The sequence below is a fragment of the Grampus griseus genome (genome assembly GCF_964374135.1).
Source record: "Grampus griseus genome assembly, chromosome: X".
NCBI classification, from domain to species: domain Eukaryota; kingdom Metazoa; phylum Chordata; class Mammalia; order Artiodactyla; family Delphinidae; genus Grampus; species Grampus griseus.
Window position 1 is genome coordinate 52,168,332 of NC_138999.1, and position 24,616 is coordinate 52,192,947.

Consider the following 24,616-nt stretch of genomic DNA (forward strand, 5'->3'; position numbering starts at 1 on the left):
GGAGTGAGCAACAGAGCCCTAATCAGCTGCTGCTTGAACTCACTCCTGTCTGGGTGGGGAACAGACACCTGAGGGTGGCCTACATGCAGAGGCAGGGCCAAAACCAAAGCTGAATCCCAGGAGCTGTGCGAACAAAGAAGAGAAAGGGAAATTTCTCCATGCATCCTCAGGAGCAGTGGATTATATCCCCACAATCAACTTGATAAAACCCTGCATCTGTGGAGTAGCTGAATAGACAACAAATGTTCCCAAAATTGAGGTGGTAGACTTTGGGAGAAACTGTAGACTTGGGGTTTGCTTTCTAAGTCTGATTTGTTTTTGGTTTTATGTTTCTCTTAGTTTAGTTTTAAGTGCTTGTTATCACTGGTGGATTTGTTTATTGGTTTGGTTGTTACCTTCCTTTATTTTAAATTTTTAAAATATTTTTATTTTTAATTTTTCCCCCTTTTTCTCTTTTTGTAAATGCATGTATGTATGTATCTTTGTATGATTTGGTCTCTTTAGGTTTGATATCATTTGTCCTAGGGTTCTGTCTGGTAGTTTTGTTTTGTTTTCTTTTTCTGCTCTTGTTGTTTTTTGGTTGTTTGTCTGTTTTTTATGAGTGTGTGTGTGTGTGTGTGTGTGTGTGTGTGTGTTTGCGTGCACACATGGGTACGTTTCTTTGTCTGATTTTGTCTGTTTAGTTTTGTTTTTACCATTTGGTTTGGGGTTCTATCTGTTCGTTCTTTTTTTTCCTTCCTTTACTTCCAAGCTGTGTGGCTGGCACGATTTTGGTGCTCCAGCTGGATGACGGGCATGAGCCTCTGAGGTGGGAGAGCCAAGTCCAGGATATTGGACCACCAGAGACCTCCCAGCCCCATGTAATATCAATAAGCAAGAGCTCTCCCAGAGACTTCATCAACACTAAGACCCATTCCACCCAATGGCCAGCAAGCTCTGGTGCTGGATGCCTCACAGCAAACAACTTGCAAGACAGGAACAAAAACCCACCAATTAGCAGAGAGGCTGCCTAAAGTCATGCTAAGTTGACAGACACCACAAAACACCACACTGGATGTGGCCCTGCACACCAGAGAAACAAGATCCATCTCCACCAACCAGAAGAAATGCACCAGTCCCATCCACCAGGAAGCCTACATAAGCAAATAAACCAATCTCACCCACTGGGGGCAAAACAAAAATAATGGGAACTACAAAGCTGAGGAAAAGGAGAGCCAAAACACACTAAGTTAAACAAAATGAGAAGACAGAGAAATATGAAGCAGATGAAGGAGCAAGGCAAAAACCCAGCAGAACAAACAAATGAAGAGGAAATAGGCAGTCTACCTGAAAAACAATTAAGAGTAATGATAGTAAAGATGATCCAAAATCTCAGAAATAGAATAGAGAAAATACAAGAAGTGTTTAACAAGGACCTAGAAGAACTCAAGAGCAAACAAACAGTGATGAAGAACACAAACAAAGAAAGGAAAAATACTCTAGAAGGAATCAATAGCAGAATAACTGAGGCAGAAGAATGGATAGGTGAGCTGGAAGATAGAATACTGCAAATACCTGTGGCAGAGCAGAATAAAGAAAAAAGAATGAACAGACACTTCTGGGGCAACATTAAATGCAACAAAATTCAAATTATAGGGGTCCCAGAAGAAGAACACAAAAAGAAAGTGTCTGAGAAAATATCTGAAGAGACTATAGTCGAAAACTTCCCTAACATGGGAAAGGAAATAGTCAATCAAGTCCTGGAAGAGCAGAGAGTCCCATACAGGATAAATCCAAGAAACATGGCAAGACACATATTAAGGAAACAATCAAAAATTAAATACAAACCAAAAATATTAGAAGCAGCAAGGGAAAAGCAAAAAATAACATACAAGGGAATCCCCATAAGCTTAACAACTGATCTTTCAGCAGAAATTCTGCAAGCCAGAAGGGAGTGGCAGGACATATTAAAAGTGATGAAAGGGAAAAACCTACAACCAAGATTATTCTACCCAGCAAGGATCTCATTCAGATTTGATGGCAAAATTAAAACTTTTACAGACTAGCAAAACTTAAGAGAATTCAGCACAATCAAACCAGCTGTACAAAAAATGCTAAAGCAACTTCTCTAGGCAGGAAACACAAGAGAAGGAAAAGACTTACAAAAAAATAATTAAGAAAATGGTAATAGGAACATATATATCGATAATTACCTTAAATGTAAGTGGATTAAATTCTCCAACCAAAGGACACAAAATGGCTGAATGGATACAAGAACAAGACGTGTGTAAATGCTGTCTACAAGCAACCCACTTCAGACCTAGGGACACATACAGACTGAAAGTGATGGGATGGAAAAAGATATTCCATGCAAATAGAAATCAAAGGAAATCTGGCATACCAATACTCATAACAGACAAAATAGACTTTAAAATAAAGACTATTACAAGAGACAAAAAAGGACACTACATAATGATCAAGGGATCAATCCAAGAGAAGATATAACAAGTGTAAATATTTATGCACCCAACATAGGAGCACCTCAATAAATAAGGCAAATGCTAACAGCCATAAAAGGGGAAACTGAAAGTAACACAATCATACTGGGGACTTTAACACCCCACTTTCACAAATGGACAGATAATCCAAACTGAAAATAAATAAGGAAACACAAGCTTTAAATGATACACTTAACAAGATGGAATTAATTGATATTTATAGAACATTCCACCCCAAAACAACAGAATACACTTTCTTTTCAAGTGCTCATGGAACATTCTCCAGGATAGATCATATCTTGGGACACAAATCAAGCCTTGGTAAATTTCAGAAAATTGAAATCGTATCAAGTATCTTTTCCAACCACAGTGCTATGAGACTAGATATCAATTACAGTGAAAACACTGTAAAAAATACAAACACAGGAAGGCTAAACAATACACTACTAAATAACCAAGAGATCACAGAAGAAATCAAAGAGGAAATCAAAAAATACCTAGAAACAAGTGACAATGAAAACACATTGACCCAAAACCTATGGGATGCCACAAAAGCAGTTTTTAAGAAGGAAGTTTACAGCAATACAATCTTAACTCAAGAAAAAAGAAAATCTCAAATAAACAACCTAACTTTACACCTAAAGCAATGAGAGAAAGAAGAACAACAAAAAAACGTTAGCAGAAGGAAAGAAATCATATAGATCACATGAGAAATAAATGAAAAGGAAATGAAGGAAACTACTGTTTCAATATATGCAAGTCAATCAACGTGATACACCATATTAACAAATTAAAGGATAAAAATCAAATATCAATAAAACTAAAAGCTGATTCTTTGAGAAGGTAAAATTGACATACCAGTAGCCAGACTCATCAAGAAAAAAAGAAAGGACAAGACTCAAAGCAACCAAATTAGAAATGAAAAAGAAGTAACAACTGACACTGTGGAAATAAAAGGGATCATGAGATACTACTACAAGCAACTATATGCAAATAAAATACACAGCCTGGAAGAAATGGTAAAATTCTTAGAAAAGTACAAGCTTCCAAGACTGAACTAGGAAGAAATAAAAAACATGAAGAGACAAATCACAAGCACTATAATTGAAATTGTGATTAAAAATCTTCCAACAAACAAAAGCATAGGGCCAAAAGGCTTCACAGGTGAATTCTATCAAATGCTTAGAGAAGAGTTAACACATATTCTTCTCAAACTCTCCCAAAATATAGCAGAGGGAGGAACACTCCCACACTCATTCAATAGGGCACCATCACTCTGACACCAAAAACAGACAAAGATGTCACAAAAAAAGAAAACTACAGGGCAATATCACTGAACAACATAGATGCAAAAATCCACCATAAAATACTAGCAAACAGAATCCAACAGCACATTGAAAGGATCATACACCATGATCAAGTAGGGTTTATCCCTGGAATGCATGGATTCTTCAATATATGCAAATGAATCAATGTTATGCACCATATTAACAAATTGAAGAATAAAAACCATGTAATAATCTCAGTAGATGTAGAAAAGGCTTTTGACAAATATCAACACCCATTTATGATAAAAATTCTCCAGAAAGTAAGCATAGAGCGAACCTACCTCAACATAATAAAGCCATATATGACAAGCCCACAGCCAACATCGTTCTCAATGGTGAAAAACTGAAACCATTTCTTCTAAGATCTGGAAGAAGACAAGGTTGCCCACTCTCACCACTATTCAACATAGGTTTGGAAATTTTATGCATGGCAATCAGAGAAGAGAAAGAAATAAAAGGAATCCAAAATGGAAAAGAAGTAAAACAGTCACTGTTTGCAGATGCCATGATACTATACATAGAGCATCCTAAAGATGCTACTAGAAAACTACTAGAGCTAATCAATGAATTTGGTAAAGTGGCATGATACAAAATTAATGCCCAGAAGTCTCTTGTATTCCTATACACTATGATGAAAAAATTGAAAAAGAGAAATTGAGGAAACACTCCCATTTACCATTGCATCAAAAAGAATAAAATACCTAGGAATAAACCTACCTAAGGAGACAAAATACCTGTATGCAGAAAACTATAAGACACTGATAAAAGAAATTAAAGATGATACAAACAGATGGAGAGATATACCGTGTTCTTGGATTGGAAGAATCCACATTGTGAAAATGACTGCACAACTCAAAGCAATCTACAGATTCAATGCAATCCTTAAACTACCAATGGCATTTTTCACAGAAGTAGAACAAAAAAAATTCTCAATTTGAATGGAAACACAAAAGACCCTGAATAGCCAAAGGAATCTTGAGAAAGAAAAATGGAGCTGGAGGAATCAGGCTCTCCTACTTCAGACTATACTACAAAGCTATAGTAATCAAGACAGTATAGTACTGGCACAAAAACAGAAATATAGATCAAAGGAACAGGATAGAAATCCAGAGATAAACCCATGCATCTATGGTCACCTTATTTTTGATAAAGAAGGCAAGAATATACAGTGCAGAAAAGATAGCCTCTTCAGTAAGTGTTGCTGGGAAAACTGGACAGCTACATGTAAAAGAATGAAATTAGAGCACTCCCCAACACCAGACACAACAATAAACTCAAAATGTATTAAAGACCTATATGTAAGGCCAGACACTATAAAACTCTTAGAGGAAAACATAGGCAGAACACTCTATGACACAAATCACAGCAAGATCCTTTTTGACCCACCTCCTAGAGAAATGTAAATAACAACAAAAATAAAGAAATGGGGCCTAATGAAATTTAGAAGCATTTGCACAGCAAAGGAAAACATAAACAAGACGAAAAGACATCCCTAAGAATGGGAGAAAATATTTGCAAATGAAGCAACTGACAAAGGATTAATCTCCAAAATTTACAAGCAGCTCATGAAGCTCAATAGCAAAGAAACAAAAAACCCAATTCCAAAATGGGCAGAAGAGCTAAATAGACATTTCTCCAAAGAAGATATACAGATTGCCAACAAACACGTGAAAGAATGCTCAACATCACTAATCATCACAGAAATGTAAATCAAAACTACAATGAGGTATCACCTCACACCAGTCAGAATGGCCATTATCAAAAAATCTACAAACAATAAATGCTGGAGAGGGTGTGGAGAAAAGAGAATCCTCTTGCACTGTTGGTGGGAGTGTGAATTGATACAGCCAGTATGGAGAACAGTATGGAGGTTCCTTAAGAAACTAAAAAGAGAACTACCATATGACCCAGCAGTCCCACTACTGGGCATATACCCTGAGAAAACCATAATTCAAAAAGAGTCATGCAGCACAATGTTCATTGCAGCTCTATTTACAATAGCCTGGACATGGAAGCAACCTAAATGTCCATCAACAGATGGATGGATAAAGATGTGGCACAAATATACAATGGAACATTACTCAGCCATAAAAAGAAGCGAAATTGAGTTATTTGTAGGGAGGTGGATGGACCTAGAGTCTGTCATACAGAGTGAAGTAAGTCAGAAAGAGAAAAACAAATACCATATGCTAACACATATTTGGAATCTAAAAAAAAAAAAAAGAGTCATGAAGAACATAGGGGCAGAACGGGAATAAAGATGCAGACCTACTAGAGAATGGACTTGAGGATACAGGTAGGGGACGGGTAAGCTGGGACAAAGTGAGGGAGTGGCATGGACATATATACACTACCAAATGTAAAACCAATAGGTAGTGGGACGCAGCCGCATAGCACAGGGAGATCTGCTCGGTGCTTTGTGATCACCTAGAGGGGTGGGATAGTGAGGGTGGGAGGGAGGGAGACACAAGAGGGAAGAGATATGGGGTTATATGTATTTGTATAGCTGATTCACTTTGTTATATAGCAGAAACTAACACACCATTGTAAAGCAATTATACACCAATAAAGATGTTTTTAAAAAAATTATATAAACCATAAATGCTGGAGAGGGTGTGGAGAAAAGGAAACCCTCTTGAACTATTGGTGGGAATGTAAATTTATATAGCTACTATGGAAAACAGTAAGGAGGTTCCTTAAGAAACTTAAAATAGAACTACCATATGACCCAGCAATCCTACTACTGGGCATATACCCTGAGAAAACCATAATTCAAAGACTCATGTACCACAATGTTGATTGCAGCTCTATTTACAATAGCCAGGACATGGAAGCAACCTAAGTGTCCATTGGGAGATGAATGGGTAAAGAAGATGTGGCACATATATACAATGGAATATTAATCAGCCATAAGAAGAAACAAAATTGAATTATTTGTAGTGAGGTAGATGGACCTATGGTCTGTCATACAGAGTGAAGTATGTCAGAAAGTGAAAAACAAATACTGTATTCTAACACATATATATGGAATCTAAAGGAAAAAAAAGGTTCTAATGAACCTAGGGGCAGGACAGGAATAAAGATGCAGACATAGAGAATGGACTTGATGATACGTGGTGGGGAAGGTTCAGCTGGGACGAAGTGAGAGTGTAGCATTGACATATATACACTACCAAAAGCAAAATAGGTAGCTAGTGGGAAGCAGCTGCATAGCACAGGGAGATCAGCTCCGTGCTTTGTGACCACCTAGAGGGGTGGGATAGGGAGGGTGGCAGGGAGGCTCAAGAAGGAGGTGATATGGTGATATATGTATACATGTAGCTGATTCACTTTGTTATACAGCAGAAACTAACACACCATTGTAAAGCAATTATACTCCAATAAAGATGTTTAAAAAAATAAATATATAAGTAGGAAAAGCTGGTAAATTCTCTAAAGGAAGGGTAATGAGAGATGACTGGCCCTGAAAATAGTAAAACACAAGTGGCAAAAAATTATGGCACTGGATCATAAAAAGTGATAGTCAGAGGTTCTATTTCTGGTAGCGGCAGACTAAATAGTTTTAGAAAATCTTACCACTGAGAATAGTTAGAAAAGATTGAAAAATATAATAAATTTCTGTTTGAAAGAATCACATCATCCAGAGCCTCAAATTGTCTCCATAGAATGTTCCTTAGGAAATACACTTTGGACTATTCAGGGGTAAAGATTACTGATGTATGCAAGTTAAACACAAATGACTGAAGAAAAAACATATACGTGTATATATGTGTACGTGTGTTTGTTTGTGTGTGTGTGTGTATGTGTGTAAATGTAGAGAGAGGGGAGGAGGGGTTAGGAGAGGGTGAGCACATTCAAGTGATTCATCAAAATCAGTAGAATGCTTTTTTTTTTTAATTGGGATATAGTTGTTTCACAATGTTCTGTTAGTTTCTACTGCACAGTGAAGTGGAGTTTCCTGTGATATACAGCAAGTTCTCATTAGTTATCTATTTTATACATATTAGTGTATATATGTCAATCCCAATTCCCCAATTCATCCCACCACCATCTTCCCCCTGCTTTCTCCCCTTGGTGTCCATATGTTAGTTCTCTACATCTGTGTCTCTATTTCTGCCTTGCAAACCGGTTCATCTGTACCATTTTTCTAGATTCCACATATATGTGTTAATATACAGTATTTGTTTTTCCGTTTCTGACTAACTTCACTCTGTATGACAGTCTCTAGGTCCATCCACGTCTCTACAAATGACCCAATTTCCTTCCTTTTTATCGCGAGTAATATTCCGTTGTATATATGTACCATATCTTCTTTATCCATTCGTCTGTTGATGGGCATTTATGTTGCTTCCATGATCTGGTTATTGTAAATAGTGCTGCAAGGAACATTGGGGTGCATGTGTCTTTTTGAGTTATTTTCTCAGGGTATATGCCCAGTTGTGGGATTGCTGGGTCATATGGTATCAAAAAAACAAACAACCCAATCAAAAGATGGGCAGAAGACCTAAGTAGATATTACTCCAAAGAAGATATACAGATGGCCAAAAGGCACATGAAAAGATGCTCAACATCACTAATTATTAGAGAAATGCAAATCAAAATTACAATAAGGTATCACCTCACACCGTTTAGAATGGGCATCATCAGAAAATCTACAATAAATGCTGGAGAGTGTATGGAGAAAAGGGAATCCTCTTGCACTGTTGGTGGGAATGTAAATTGATACAGCCACTATGGAGAACAGTATGGAGGTTCCTTAGAAAACTAAAAAATAGAATGTTAATATTAGGTGAATCTGGGTAAATGGTATACAGGCATCCTTCATTTCATTGCACTTCACTTTACTGCACTTCACATTGTTTTTACAAGTTGAAGTTTGGGACAATCCTGGTTGAGCAAGTCTATTGGCGCCATTCTTCCAACAGCATTTGCTCACGTCATGTCTCTATGCCACATTTTGGCAATTCTTGGAATGTTTCAAGCTTTTTCACTATTACTATATTTGTTATGGTAATCTGTGATCAGTGATCTTTGATGTTAATGTTGTAATTGCTTGAGGGTGATACAAACCTCACCCAGGTAAGAAGGTGAATTCAGTGTATAAATGTTGTGTATTCTGACTGCTCCACTGTTCCTCCATCTCTCTCCCACTCCTTGGGGCTCACTATTACTTGAGACACAATATTGAAGTTAAGCCAATTAATAACATTACAATGGCCTCTAGTGTTCAAGTGAGAGGAAGCGACACATGTCTCGCACTTTAAATCAAAAGCTAGAATAATTAAACTTAGTGAGGAAGGTATGATAAAAGCCGAGATAGGCTAAAAGTTAGGCCTCTTGTGCCAAACAGCCAAGCTGTGAAGGCAAGGGAAAAGTTCTTGAAGGAAATTAAAAGTGCTACTCCAGTTAACACACAAATGATAAGAAATTGAAACAGCCTTATTGCTGATATGGAGAAAGTTTTAGTTGTCTGGATAGAAGATCAAACCAGCCACAATATTCCCCTAAGTCAAAGCCTAATCCAGAACAAGAATCTAACTCTCTTCAATTCTACAAAGGCTGAAAGAGGTGAGGAAGCTGCAGAGAAAAGAGTGAAGCTAGCAGAGGTTGGTTCATGAGGTCTAAGGAAAGAAGCCATCTCCATAACATAAAAGTGCAAGGTGAAGCAGCAAGTGCTAATGTAGAAGCTGCAGCAAGTTATCTAGAAGATCTAGCTAAGATAATAAAGGAAGGTGGCTACACTAAACAACAGATTTTCAGTGTAGGCAAAACAGCCTTCCATAAAAAGAAGATGCCCTCTAAGATGTTCACAGCTAGAGAGGAAGTCAGTGACTGGCTTCAAAGCTTAAAAGGGCAGGCTGGGGCTTCTCTGGTGGCGCAGTGGTTTAGAGTCCGCCTGCTGATGCAGGGGACACGGGTTTGTGCCCCAGTTCAGGAAGATCCCACATGCCGCGGAGCGGCTGGGCCCGTGAGCCGTGGCCGCTGAGCCTGTGCGTCCGGAGCCTGTGCTCCGCAATGGGAGAGGCCACAACAGTGAGAGGCCCGCGTACCACAAAAAAAAAAAAAAAAAAAAAAAAAAAAAAAAAAGGCAGGCTGACTATTTTGTTAGGAGCTAATGCAGCTGGTTGATTTTAAATTGAAGCTAGTGCTAATTTACCATTCCGAAAATCCTGAGGCCTTTAAGAATTATGTTAAATCTACTCTGCCTGTGCTCTATAGATGGAACAACAAAGCCTGGATGACAGCAAATCTGTTTACAACAACATGATTTACTGAAAATTTTAGGTCCCCTGTTGAGACTTACTGCTTAGAAAAAAATTCTTTGCAAAATATTACTGCTCATTGACAATTCACCTGGTCACCCAAGAGCTCTGATGGAGATGTACAATGAGATTAATGTTATCATGCCTGCTAACACAGCCCATGGATCAAAGAGTAATTTTGACTTTTAAGTCTTATGATTAAGAAATACATTTTTAAGGCTATAGCTCCCATAGACAGTGATTCCTCTGATGGATCTAGACAAAGCAAATTGAAAACCTTCTGGGAAGGATTCACCATTCTAGGTGCCATTAAGAACATTCGTGATTCATGGGAAGAGGTCAAAATACCAACGTTAACAGGAGTTCAGAAGAAGTTGATTCCAACCCTCATGGATGACTTTGAAAAGTTCAAGATTTCAGTGGAGGAAGTAATTGCAGATGTAGTGGAAATAGCAAGAGAAGTAGAATTAGGAGTGGAGGCTGAAGATGTGACTGAATTGCTGCAATCTCATGGTAAAACTTTAATGGATGAGAAGTTGCTTATTACAGATGAGCAAAGAAAGAGGTTTCTGAAGATGGAATCAACTTCTGGTGAAGATGCTGTGAAGATAGTTGAAATGACAACAAAAGGTTTAGAATATTAAATAAACTCAGTTTCTAAAACAGTGGCAGAGTTTGAGAGAATTTCCATTTTGAAAGAAATTCTGCTGTGGGTAAAGTACTGTCAAACAGCGGTGCATGCTACAGAGAAATCATTCATGAAAGGAAAAATCAATTGACAGCAAACTTCATTGTTTTATTTTAAGAAATTGCCACAGTTACCCCAACCTTCAGCAACTAACACCCTGATCAGCAGCTATCAATGTCAAGGCAAGATCCTCCACCAGCAAAAAGATTATGACTTGCTGAAGGCTCAGATGGTGGTTAGCATTTTTCAGCAACAAAGTATTTTTAAGTAAGGCATATATATTGTTTTTGAGACATAATGCCTTGCACACTTAATAGACAACAGCATAATGTAAACATAACTTTTATATGCACTGGGAAACCAAAAAATTTGTGTGGTTCACTTTATTGTGGTGGTCTGGAACCAAACCTACATCTCTGAGGTATGCCTGTATGGGTACCCTTTATACTGTTCTTATTTTTTTAGCTTTTCTGTAAGTTTGAAATTATTTCCAAGTTTTACAAAAATCTCTACAATTTTTTATATACATTGTTCAGTACTCATTCAAAAATAATGTGGTGTGGGCTTCCCTGGTGGCGCAGCAGTTGAGAGTCCACCTGCCGATGCAGGGGACACAGGTTTGTGCCCTGGTCTGGGAAGATCCCGCGTGCCGTGGAGCGGCTGGGGCCATGAGCCATGGCCGCTGAGCCTGTGCGTCTGGAGCCTGTGCTCCACAACGGGAGAGGCCCACGTACCACCAAAAAAAAAATAATAAAAAAAAAATAACCTGGTGCATGAGAATATAAGACATGAGCAAAACCTAAGAGAAATAATAGAAAATAGAAATTGGTAGACCAAAAATATCAAGATGGAATTATTACACATGGACTTAAAAAAACTATTATTAAAGAAAACTAAATAGGCAAGCCATACATATCAAAAGAAATCAGAAAAACACATACCTAATAAAGAACCTGCATCAATGTATAAAAAAATACTAGAACTTAATAATAAAAAGACAAGTAACCTAATTTTAAAAATCAGGCAAAATAGTACAGTAAAAGGATGATACACCATGATTAGGAGGGACTTATCCCAATCCAATTCACCATGTTAACAGATTAAAGGAGAAAAAACATATGATTATTTCAATAATTTCAATAAGCATTTGATAAAATACATTTATGATAAAAGCCATCAGCAAACCAGGATTAGAAAGAAACTTCCCCAATGTGATAAAGGGTGATCGTGAAAAACTTAAAGTTAATATCATTCTTAATAGTAAATGCTGAATTTTTGTCCCTAAAAATCAGGTACAAAACAAAAGATGCCTGCTCTTACCACTTCTAGTTAACACTGTAGTGAAGGTCTTGGCTAGTCCAATAAGAGAAGCAAAGGAAATAGGAGTCATACAGATTGAAAAAGAATAAATAAAACTGCCTTTATTTAGAAATGACATGATTGTATATGTATACAATCCTAAGGAATCTAAAAAAAAAAAAATAGACCCAATTATTGAATTCAATAATGTGCCAGGATTCAAAGTCAATACAGTTGGCCCTCCATATTGGCAGGTTCTGCATCTGTGGATTCAACCACTGCAGATGGAAAATATTCAGAAAATAAATCTAGAAAGTTCCAAAAAGCAAAACTTTGTTTTGCATGCCAGTAAAAATTTATATAGCATTTACATTTTATTTACAACCATTTACATAATATTTACATTGCATTAAGTATAATAAGTAATCTAGAGATGATTTAAAGTATATGGGAGTATGTGCATAGGTTATATGCAAATATTATACCATTTTATATAAGGGTCTTGAGCATCTGTGGATTTTGGTATCTGCAGGGTGTCCTGGAACACATCTCCTGCAGATACTGAGGGACAGCTGTAAAAAAAAAATGAGTTGCATTTCTATATCATAGCAACAAACTATAGGAAATTGAAATAAAAATACAATTTATAAAGCAGCAAAAAATTAATTACTTAGAAATCAATTTTAAAAAATAAGATCAAGACCTATACAAGTGAAAACTAGAAACAATGCTGGGAAATTTAATGTAATCCTAATCAAAATGCTGGAAGAATTCTTTTTTGTTGTTGTTATCCTTGCTTTTTGGTAGAACTAAGCAAGCTGATTCTTCCCACCACCCCCCCAGTTTTATCCAGAAATAATTCACAAACATCACTGTATAAGTTTAAGGTGTACAGCAAGATGGCTTGCTTTACATATATTGTGAAATGATTACCACAATGTTTATTTAACTTCCATCATCTCATATAGATAAAATAAAAAGAAGAGAACAAAATTCTCCTTGTGATAAGATAAATTTATATAGAAATAGAAATCACCTAAAATAGCCAAAATTGTTTTGAAAAAGTATGAATTTGAAGGACTTTACCTGCTTTCAAGACTTGCTATGAAGCTACATTATTCAAGACAGTGAGACAAAAAAATTGTAACTATGTATGGTAATAGATGTTAACTAGACTTACTGTGGTGATCATTTCACAATATATATAAATATTAAATTATTATGTTGTACACCTGAAACTGATATAATGCTATATGACAATTATATCTCAATTAAAACAAGAAGAAAACACAGTGTGGTATTACTATATAAATAGTCACATAGATCACTGGAACAGAATAGTGTTCCTAAGAATAGAACTACACATATATGATCAATTGATTTTTGACAAAGATGCCCAGGTAATTCAATGGAGAAATTAATAGTTTTTTCAACAAAGGTGCTGGAATGACTGAATATCCACATGGAAGCAAATTAACCTTGAACCTTATTTTGCACCATATATAAAAAGTACCTCAAAAATGATCATAGCCTAAATATAAGAAATAAAACTACATAATTTCTATAAGAAAACAGTAGAAAAGCTTTGTGACTTTGGGTTAGGCAAAGATTTCTTAAATAAGAAACAAAAAAACATGAATCATGAAAAAGTAATAAATTGAATTTCAACAAAATTAAAAGTTTATGCTTTTCAAAGACAATGTTAAGAAAAAATGAAAGACTAAGCCACGACTGAGAAAACCTTTGAAAATCACATATATGACCAAGGACTTGCAAACAGAATACAGAAATAACGCTTGGAACTAAATAGTAAGAAAACAGACAACCCACATGGGCAAAAGACAAGGACACTTCACCAAAGGTTTTATACAGATGGCAAATAAGCACATGAAAAAAATGCTCAATACCATTAGCCATTAGGGAAATGCAAACTAAACCCACAATGAAATGCCACTATGCACCTATTAGAATGCCTAAAATTAAAAATACTGATAATACCAAGTGCTGACAACCATGTGGAACAACTGCAACCCTTATATATTAGAAGTGAGAATGCAAAATGATACAGTAACTTTGGAAAACAGTTTGGCAGTATCTTATAAAATTAAACAAATACCTATAATGCAACCCAGTAATCCCACAGATGGAAACAACCTAGTAAACAACCCAGATGTCCTGGAATGAACTGGTGAATGAGTGGTATATCCACACAATGGAATTATCGCTAAGCAATAAAAAGAAAAATAACCAACTACTAATACATGCAAAAATATGGATGGATATCAAAGAAATTAAGTGAAAGAAGCTAAACAAAATATCACTATTGCATTATTCCAATTATATGACATTCTAAAAAAACAAAATTATGGTGACAGAATGCAGATCAGTGTTTGCCAAGGGCAAGGGTGAGAGCAAAGACTGACAACAAGGGGAGAACATTAGAACTTGATGAAGTGATAGAGATGTTCCATATCTTGATTACGGTGGTAGTTACACAACTATATGCACCTGTCAAAACCCATCGAAGTAGACATTTGGTGAATTTTATTGTTTGTAAATTATACCTAAACCAAGATGATAAAGAATGAAATCCTAAAAAAAAATAAATCCTAGAACTGAATTAAAAGAGGGTAAACAATCTAATATTTTTTAAAAAGCAAACTAATACATAAAGAAGGATAATACACCATGATTAGGTGGGGTTTATCCCAGCAATACAATGTTCATTTAACATACGAAAATTATTCAAACCAAATTCACCACATTAACAGATTACAGTGTAAAAGTATATGATCATTTTAATAGATTAGTGGTTCTTTTTTGTCCCTCGGTAAAGTTGACAATGTCTGGAGACATTTTGGGTTGTCACAACTAGGAGGTTGCTACTGGCCTCCAGTAGATAGAGACCAGGAATGCTGTTAAACACCCTACAATGCACAGGGTAGACTCCAATTGAGAATCACTATTCCATATTCTACTTTCCCAGCTCAAGACTATATTTATATTTACACACATTGCTATTGGGTACATACAACTAGTCTCTTGTTCCTTGCTATATAATACCTTACAGTAAGCATCCCCCATTATGTTTCTCATCCATACCCTGGTGATAAATACCTAAGTTGTTTCTAACTGCACTCCACCACACACAACACTGCCATGCAATCAACAGCCTTGTAAATGTTCCCTCGTGGACCTCTATGAGAATTTCTCTGTGATATATATTCATGAATGGAACCCAAGATCATACACATGCTTAACTTTGATAAATACTACCCAGGTGCTTTCTGGAATGGCTGAACCAGTTTAATACTGTGCAAAAAAGAGTTAATATATCAGGCCTGAGACTGCTATCCCTAAAAAGGCCTGCTTGAAAGGTTGGCCCTTGGCTGGCATCTTGGAACTTGGATCTCAAGAGATTTTTCACCATTCCCTGACGAGAGTGGCTCACTGTGCCTAAACTATTTGTATGAACAATGTGGTTTATGCAGAATACTTGCTTTCCTTCTGGGAGTCTGGAATTTTGGTACATGCTAGGCAGAGGGTGCCTACATGACCAGCCACCCATAGAAATCTTGGGCACTGAGTCCCTAATAATTTTCCCTGGTGGACAACATTTCAAAAGTGTTGTCACAACTCATTGCAAGGGGAATTAAGTGCATCCTGTATGACTCCACTGGGAGAGGACTCTTGGAAACTTACACTTGGTTTCCTTCACACTTTGCCCCATGTGCCTTTTCCTTTTGCTGATTTTGCTTTGTATCCTTTAGTTGTATTAAATCACAACCATGAGTATGACTATATGCTGAGTCCCGGGACTTGTAGCAAATCACTGAACATATGGGTGGCCTTAGGGTTATCCCCCCACTACACATTCCCATAGTAAAAGCAGGAGAATTTGCAAGAAAACTTACTCTTAGTTGCACACTTTCATGTGTCATTTGAATTTTATACCATGTGCATGTATTATCTCTTTAAAAATAAATACTTTATAAAACGGGGGAGAAGAGTTGTCAAAACAACTAGGTCACCTGTGAATAAGACACAAAAGATATTAGAGAACCACAGAGGTATAAAGTGAAACCTTCTTAAATCCATGTGAGGAAGCCCAAAGACGGTAAGGAACTTACCCAAAGTTACCCAGACAATCATTATAGACAGGACTCACATCCTCACTTCCCTGTTTCCTAGTGTTCCTTCCTCTAAATCATGTAGCCCCTTTTCCTACACTTGTCACTTCCCCTACCCTAGTGTTCTCCCTTAAATGCCTTGCAGGGGTCTAGTTTCATGCTGACCATGGTCTCTCCTTTCTCAGATTCCTGGAATATATGAATATGTTCAGAGTCCCTCCCAAAGCACTGGGTCCCATGGAAACTGAGCCCCATAGGAGCAGAGAAGAGAAGTTGAAGAAAAATCCTACTGATAATTATCTGGAAGGAGAAAAAAAAGGCATGGAGAACAGTAAAGAAGAAGAGTCCTTGGACAAATCACAGTACCTTCCTAAGTCCTCATACTCTAGCAAGGGGATGAACATCAGGGTCAGAGAGGAATCCATCCCCTACCATGGGGCAAAGCAACTGAGCAGAACCAAATAGCTCAGAGACTCCTTCCATGGCTTCCAAACATCTCTCAAAACCCTCCCCAAAGGGGAAGATGCTTACGTGCTCCAGGAAGCAGGGTCCTATCTCGCTGAGGTGGGGGTCATCATTGTTGTACTGTTTCTCCAGGTCTCTTACGAAGCCCATCTGAAACCTGTAGATGTCTTCAATGTTCCCAAAGATCACCTTCAGTTGCTCATCACTGAACATGTCCCTTCTCTTCCGGCATTGCTTCAGGTAGCCCTGCAGACAAAGCAAAAGCCCAGGTTGAGGATGCCCTTCACTCCCTGGGGGCTTTACCACTTCCTGAGCATTTGGGAGCCTTATTTCAGTATCATGAAGTAGACAGGGAATAACCATTTACACTTTTCATACAAGAAGATTGGGGTTTAAAGAAGGAAGTCACTCCACCAGTGAATAATTAGGAAAGATGGATCTCAAGCAAAGGTCTTCAGACTGCAGACTCCAGAGCATAGAGCCTTTTATGACAAGGACCCCCAAAAGTCATAGGACCCTTTATCAGAATCTGGTTAAACACAAACATTTTCACTTGCTTTAGTAGTGAGTTACTGGTTTAGCTGGATTGATTCACAACTCTAATGTTTTATTTCTTATAGGACCAATCCAAAAGGTCAGGTAGGAAAACTTCCCAAAAGGGAACAGGAATTGACAAAACCAAACCATTCTTTAAAGTGGGTGTCTTAGCCATCTAAGGTAGCTGGCTAGGAGAGAGAGTTTGGATGAGCTTAGCCAGCAAGTTCACAAGTGGCCAGGCATGTTGTTTTTAACAGGGTAAGTATTTAGGACACATTTGTGAATAAATGGATGAATTAATACAGCTAGCCACTGATGAAGGAAGAATCAATGAAAGAGATTCTTGGTCTGATAAGAGAGCACCGAGATAACACAATCAGACTCAGGACACATTGTAAGTCAGGGCAAAAGAAACCAAACACAGTGTTCCGTTCTAAAACTACTGGTGTAGATTTTTAACTAATGGCCACTGTCCTCATTAGAAATCATTAGCATGTGAAAATGTTCCGGTGAGAATGAATTATGGTCAATTGCTTTCATCCAAAAGCTAAATGTGACTATTATAACACTTGTTGGGCCCCTAATGAGGAGCATTTATGGTGAATGACTTATCACTTCTGGTCCTAACTCCATTTTGTCTCCTCTAACACAGCTTGCAATGAAGTCATTTAGGCATACTCCAGGAAGATCCTCATCCCTGGCTTCAATGCCCTTTACCAACCCCTACCAAAATCTCACTTACCTTAGCTCTTCTTACCCTCCAATTCAGCCATCAATGAGTGTCTTTAAAACAGTTTGCAAATTAATAATTTGTGCCAATAATGTGTTGACATTTATTTATACTACTATTTATTGTTGTTTTGATTCGCATTTCTCTAATGATTAGTGATGTTGAGCATTCATTCATGGGTTTGTTGGCAATCTGTACATCTTCTTTTGAGAAATGTCTATTTAGGACTTCTGCCCATTTTTGGATTTTTTTTTTTTTTGATATTGAGTTGCATGAGCTGCCTATAAATTTTGGAGGTTAATCCATTGTCAGTTGCTTCATTTGCAAATATCTTCTCCCATTCTGAGGGTTGTCTTTTCATCTTGTTTCTGGTTTCCTTTGTTGTGCAAATCTTTTAAGTTTCATTAGGTCCCATTTGTTTATTTTTGTTTTTATTTCCGTTTCTCTAGCAGGTGGGTCAAAAAGGTTCTTTCTGTGATTTATGTCATAAAGTGTTCCGCCTATGCTTTGCTCTAAGAGTTTTATACTGTCTGGCCTTACATTTAGGTCTTTAATACATTTTTAGTTTATTTTTCTGTATGGTGTTAGGGAGTGTTCTAATTTCATTCTGTTACATGTAGCTGTCCAGTTTTCTAAGCACCAATTACTGAAGAGGCTGTCTTTTCTCCACTGTATATTCTTGAATCCTTTATCAAAAATAAGGTGACCATAGGTGCGTGGGTTAATCTCTGGGCTTTCTATCCTGTTCTACTGATCTATATAGCTGTTTTACTGCCAGCACCATACTGTCTTGTTTACTGTAGCTTTGTAGTATTGTCTGAAGTCAGGGAGCCTGATTCCTCCAGGTATGTTTTTCGTTCTCAAGATTGCTTTGACTATGTGGAGTTTTTGTGTTTCCACATAAATTGTGAAATTTTTTGTTCTAGTTTTGTGAAAAATGCCATTGGTACTTTGATAGAGATTGCACTGAATCTGTAGATTGCTTTGGGTAGTATAGTCATTTTCACAATGTTGATTCTTCCAATCCAAGAACATGGTATATCTCTCCATCTGTTGGTATCATCTTTAATTTCTTTCATCAGTGTCTTATATTTTTCTGCATACAGGTCTTTTGTCTCCTTAGGTAGGTTCATTCCTAGCTATTTTTTAATTTTCATTGCAATGATATATGGGATTGTTTCCTTAACTTCTCTTTCAGATTTTTCATCATTAGTGTAAAGGAATGCAAGAGATTTCTGTGCATTAATTTTGTATCCTGCTACATTACCAAATTCATTGATTAACTCTAGTAGTTTTCTGGTAGCATCTTTAGGATTCTCTCTATATAGTATCATGTCATCTGCAAAGAGTGACAGCTTTACTTCTTCTTTTCCGATTTGGATTCCTTTTATTTCTTTTTCTTCTCTAACTGCTGTGGGTAAGACTTCCAAAGCTATGTTGAACAATAGTGGTGAGAGTGGAAAACCTTGTCTTCTTCCTCATCTTAATGGAAATGGTTTCAGTTTTCACCATTGAGAATGAAGTTGGCTGTGGGTTTGTCATATACAGCCCTTATTAGGTTGAGATAAGTTACCTCTATGCCTACTTTCTGGAGAATTTTTATCATAAATGGGTGTTGAAGTTTGTTGAAATCGTTTCCTGCATCTATTAAGATAATCACATGGTTTTTCTCCTTCAGTTTTTTAATATGGTTTGTCACACTGATTGATTTGCGTATATTGAAGAATCTTTCCATGCCTGGGATAAACCCCACTTGATTATGGTGTATGATCCTTTTAATAGGCTGTTAGATTCTGTTTGCTAGTATTTTGTTGTGGATTTTTGCATCTATGTTCATCAGTGATATTGGCCTGTAGTTTTCTTTCCTTGTGACATCTTTCTCTGGTTTCAATATCAGGGTGATGCTGGCCTCATAGCTTGGGAGTGTTCCTCTCTCTGTTATACTTTGGAAGAGTTTGAGAAGGATACGTATTAGCTCTTCTCTAAATGTTTGAATAGATTCTGCCTGTGAAGCCATCTGGTCCTGGGCTTTTGTTTTTCGGAAGATTTTAAATCACAGTCTCCATTTCAGTGCTTGTGATATGTGTTTATATTTTCTATTTCTTCCAGGTTCAGTCTTAGAAGGTTGTGCTTTTCTAAGAAATTGTCCATTTCTTCCAGGCTGTCCATTTTATTGGCATATAGTTGCTTGTAGTAGTCTCTCATAATCCTTTGTATTTCCACAGTGTCAGTTGTTACTTCTCCGTTTTCATTTCTAATTCTATTGCTTTGCATCTTTTCCCTTTTTCCCTTGATGACTCTGGCTAATGGTTTATCAATTTTGCTTATCTTCTCAAAGAACCAGCTTTGGGTTTTATTGATCTTTGCTACTGTTTCCTTCATTTCTTTTTCATTTATTTCTGATCTGATCTTTATGATTTCTTTCCTTCTGCTAACTTTGGGGGTTTTTGTTCTTCTTTCTCTGATTGCTTTAGGTATAAGGGTAGCTTGTTTATTTGAGATGTTTCTTGTTTCTTGAGGTAGGATTGTATGGCTATAAACTCCCCTTTTAGAACTTCTTTTGCTGCATCCCATAGGTTTTGGGTTGTCATGTTTTCATTGTCATTTGTTTCTAGGTATTTTTTGATTTCCTCTTTAATTTCTTCACTGATCTCTTGGTTATTTAGTAGTGTATTGTTTAGCCTCCATGTATTAACAAACTTTTTTCCTGTAATTGATATCTAGTCTCATAGCATTGTGGTCAGAAAAGATACTTGATACAATTTCAATTTTTGTAAATGTACCAATGCTTGATTTGTGACCCAAGATATGCTCTATCCTGCAGACTGTTCCATGAGCACATGAGAAGAAAGTTTATTCTGTTGTTGTTGGATGGAATGTCCTATAAATATCAATTAAGTCCATCTTGTTTAATGTATCATTTAAAGTTTGTGTTTCCTTATTTGTTTTCATTTTGGATGATCTGTCCATTGGTGTAAGTGTGGTGTTACAGTCCCCTACTATGATTGCATTACTGTTGATTTCCCCTTTTATGGCTGTTAGCATTTGCCTTACATATTGATGTGCTCCTATGTTGGGTTCATCAATATTTACAGTTGTTATATCTTCCTCTTGGATTGATCCCTTGATAATTATGTAGTGTTCTTCTTAGTCTCTTGTAATAGTATTTATTTTAAAGCCTATTTTGTCTGACATGAGAATTGCTATACCAGCTTTCTTTTGATTTGCATTTGCATGGAATATCTTTTTCCATCCCCTCACTTTCAGTATGTGTGTGTCCCTAGGTCTGAAGTGGCTCTCTTGTAGACAGTATATATATGGCTCTTGTTTTTGTATCCATTCAGCCAGTCTATGCCTTTTGGTTGGATAATTTAATCCATTTACATTTAAGGTAGCTGTTGGTATGTATGCTCCTATTACCATTTTCTTAATTGCTTTGGGTTTGTTATTGTAGGCCTTTTCTTTCTCTTGTGTTTCCTGCCTAGAGAAGTTCCTTTAGCATTTGTTGTAAACTGGTTTGGTGGTGTTGAATTCTCTTAGCTTTTGCTTGTCTTTAAAGGTTTTAATTTTTTTGTCGAATCTGAATGAGATCCTTGGTGGGTAGAGTAATCTTGGTTGTAGGTCTTTCCATTTCATCATTTTAAATATGTCCTGCCACTCCCTTCTGGCTTACAGAGTTTCTGCTGAAAGGTCAGCTGTTAACCTTATGGGGATTCCCTTGTATGTTATTTGCTGTTTTTCCCTTTTAATGTTTTTTCTTTGTATTTAATTTTTGACAGTTTGACTAATATGTTTTTTGGCATGTTGCTCCTTGGATTTATCCTGTATGGGACTCTCTGTGCTTCCGGGACTTGACTGACTATTTCCTTTCCCATATTAGGGAAGTTTTCAACTATAATCTTTTCATATATTTTCTCAGTCCCTTTCTTTTTCTCTTCTTCTGTGACCCCTGTAATTTGAATGTTGTTGCATTTAAAGTTGTCCTGGAGGTCTCTGTGACTGTCTTCAATTCATTTCATTCTTTTTTCTTTATTCTGCTCTGCAGTAGTTATTTCCACTATTTTATCTTCCATGTCACTTATCCGTTCTTCTGCCTCAGTTATTCTGCTATTGCTTCCTTCTAGAGAATTTTTAATTTCATTTATTGTGTTGTTCACCATTGTTTGTTTGCTGTTTAGTTCTTCTAGGTCCTTGTTAAACATTTCTTGTATTTTTTCTATTCTATTTCCAAGATTTTGGATATCTTTACTGTCACTATCCTGAATTCTTTTTCAGGCATACTGTCTATTTCCTCTTCATTTGTTTGGTCTGATGTGTTTTTACCTTGTTCCTTCATCTGCTGTGTGTTTCTCTGTCTTCTCATTTTGCTTATCTTACTGTGTTTGGTGTCTCCTTTTCACAGGCTGCAGGTTTGTAGTTCCTGTTGTTTTTGGTGTCTGCCCCCAGTGGCTATGGTTGGTTCAGTGGGTAGTGTAGGCTTACTGGTGGAGGGGCCTAGTGCCTGTGTTGTGGTGGATGAGGCTGGATCTTGTCTTTCTGGTGGGCAGATCCACTTCTGGTGGTGTGTTTTGGGGTATCTGTCACCTTTTATGATTTTAGGCAGCCTCTATGCTAATGGGTGGGGTTGTGTTCCTGTCTTGCTAGTTGTGTGGTATAGGGTGCCCAGCAATGTAGCTTGCTGGTCATTGCATGGAGCTGTGTCTTAGCATTGAGATGGATATCTCTGGAAGAACTTTCGCCATTTGATATTACATGGAGCTAGGAGGTCTCTGGTGGACCAATGTCCTGAGCTCAGCTCTCCCACCTCAGAGGTACAGGCCTGACACCCAGCCAGAGCACTAAGACCCTGTCAACCACACAGCTCAGAAGAAAAGGGAGAAAAGAGAAAGAAAGGAAAAAAAGAAAATAAAATGAAATAAAGTTATCACAATAAAAATAAAAAGTAATTAAAAAAAGAAGGAAGAGAGCAACCAAACCAAAAATCACATCCACCAATGATAACAAGTGCTAAAAACTATACTAAAAAAAAAGCAGACAGGCAGAACCCTAGGACAAAGGTTAAAAGCAAAGCTATACAGACAAAATCACATAAAGAAGCATATACATACACACTCACAAAAAGTGAAAAAGGAACAAATTATATATGTGTGTATATATATATATATATATATATATATATATATATATATAAAAGGTGGAAGAGAACAACCAAATCAATAAAGAAATCTATCAATGATAATAAACTCTAAATACTAAACTAAGATAAACCTAAAGTCAGGAACAAATTAGATGCAGAAAGCAAACCCCAAGTCTACAGTCGCTCCCAAAGTCCACCGCCTCACTTTTGGGATTATTCATTGTCTATTCAGGTATTCCAGAGATGCAGGGTACATCAAGTTGACTGTGGAGATTTAAAGCACTGGTCCTGAGGCTGCTGGGAGAAATAACCCTTTCTCTTCTTTGTTCACACAGCTCCTGGGGTGCAGCTTTGGATTTGGCTCCGCCTCTGCATGTAGGTCGCCTGAGGATATCTGTTCTTTGCTCAGACTGGATGGGGTTAAAGTAGTAGCTTATTAGGGGGCTCTGGCTCACTCAAGCTGGGGGGAGGGAGGGGTACGTAATGCGGGGCTAGCCTGCAGCAGCAGAGGCCTGTGTGACGTTGCACCAGCCTGAGGTGTGCCGTGTGTTCTCCCTGGGAAGTCGTCCCTGGATCATGGGACCCTGGCAGCAGTGGGCTGCAAAGGTTCCTGGGAGAGGAGTTGTGGATAGTGACCTTTGCTTGCACACAGGCTTCTTGGTGGCTGCAGTAGCAGGCTTAGAATTTCATGCCCATCTCTGGTGTCTGCACTGATAGCCGTGGCTTGCGCCCGTCTCTGGAGTTCATTTAGGCGGTGCTCTGAATCCCCTCTCCTCGTGCTCCCCGAAACAATGTTCTCTTGCCTCTCAGGCAGTTCCAGACTTTTTCCTGTACTCCAATCAGTCTAGCTGTGGTGCACTAGCCCCCTTCAGGCTGTGTTCATGCAGCCAACCCCAGTCCTCTCCCTGGGATCTGACCTCCGAAGCCCGAGCCTCAGCTCCCATCCCCCACCAGCTCCAGCGGGTGAGCAGACAAGCCTCTTGGGCTGGTGAGTGCTGGTCAGCACCCATCTTCTTTTCTGGAATCTCTCCACTTGGCCCTCTGCACCCCTGTTGCTGCACTCTCCTCTGTGGCTCCGAAACTTACCCCCCGGCACGCCCTGTCCCCATCAGTGAAGGTGCTTCCTAGTGTGTGGAAACTGTTCCTCCTTCACAGCTCCCTCCAACAGGTGCAGGTCCTGTCCCTATTCTTTTGTCTCTGTTTTTTCTTTTTTCTTTTGCTCTACCCAGGTACGTGGGGAGTTTCTTGCCTTTTGGGAAGTCTGATGTCTTCTGCCAGCGTTCAGTAGGTGTTCTGTAGGAGTTGTTCCACATGTAGATGTATTTCTGATGTATTTGTGGGGAGGAAGGTGATCTCCATGTGTTACTCCTCCACCATCTGAAGGTCTCCCCCCAAGGGCATATAAGTTAAGATGAGTTGGCAGTGGAATATGACTGCCAAAAAAAAAAAAAAAAAAAACTAATGTCATTTTCAGTTAGGGATGAAGAAGAAACAGATTGAGAGGGTGGAATGAGAAGTCATAGGAAGGTAATCACACCCCTGCAGGGGAGCAGCATTCAATT

The 24,616-nt window shown here is 37.8% G+C and overlaps 1 protein-coding gene across 3 annotated transcripts in view; it reads right to left on the bottom strand.

The window, feature by feature from the left end:
- Positions 1 to 24,616, bottom strand: part of ARHGEF9 (Cdc42 guanine nucleotide exchange factor 9) — a 195,238-nt gene that overhangs the window by 64,479 nt on the left and 106,143 nt on the right. For all 3 annotated transcript variants that reach the window (XM_082681102.1, XM_082681101.1, XM_082681103.1), the window contains exon 4: positions 16,717 to 16,896. In XM_082681102.1, the coding sequence (XP_082537228.1) occupies positions 16,717 to 16,896 (180 nt within the window). The remainder of the gene's footprint in view (positions 1 to 16,716; positions 16,897 to 24,616) is intronic.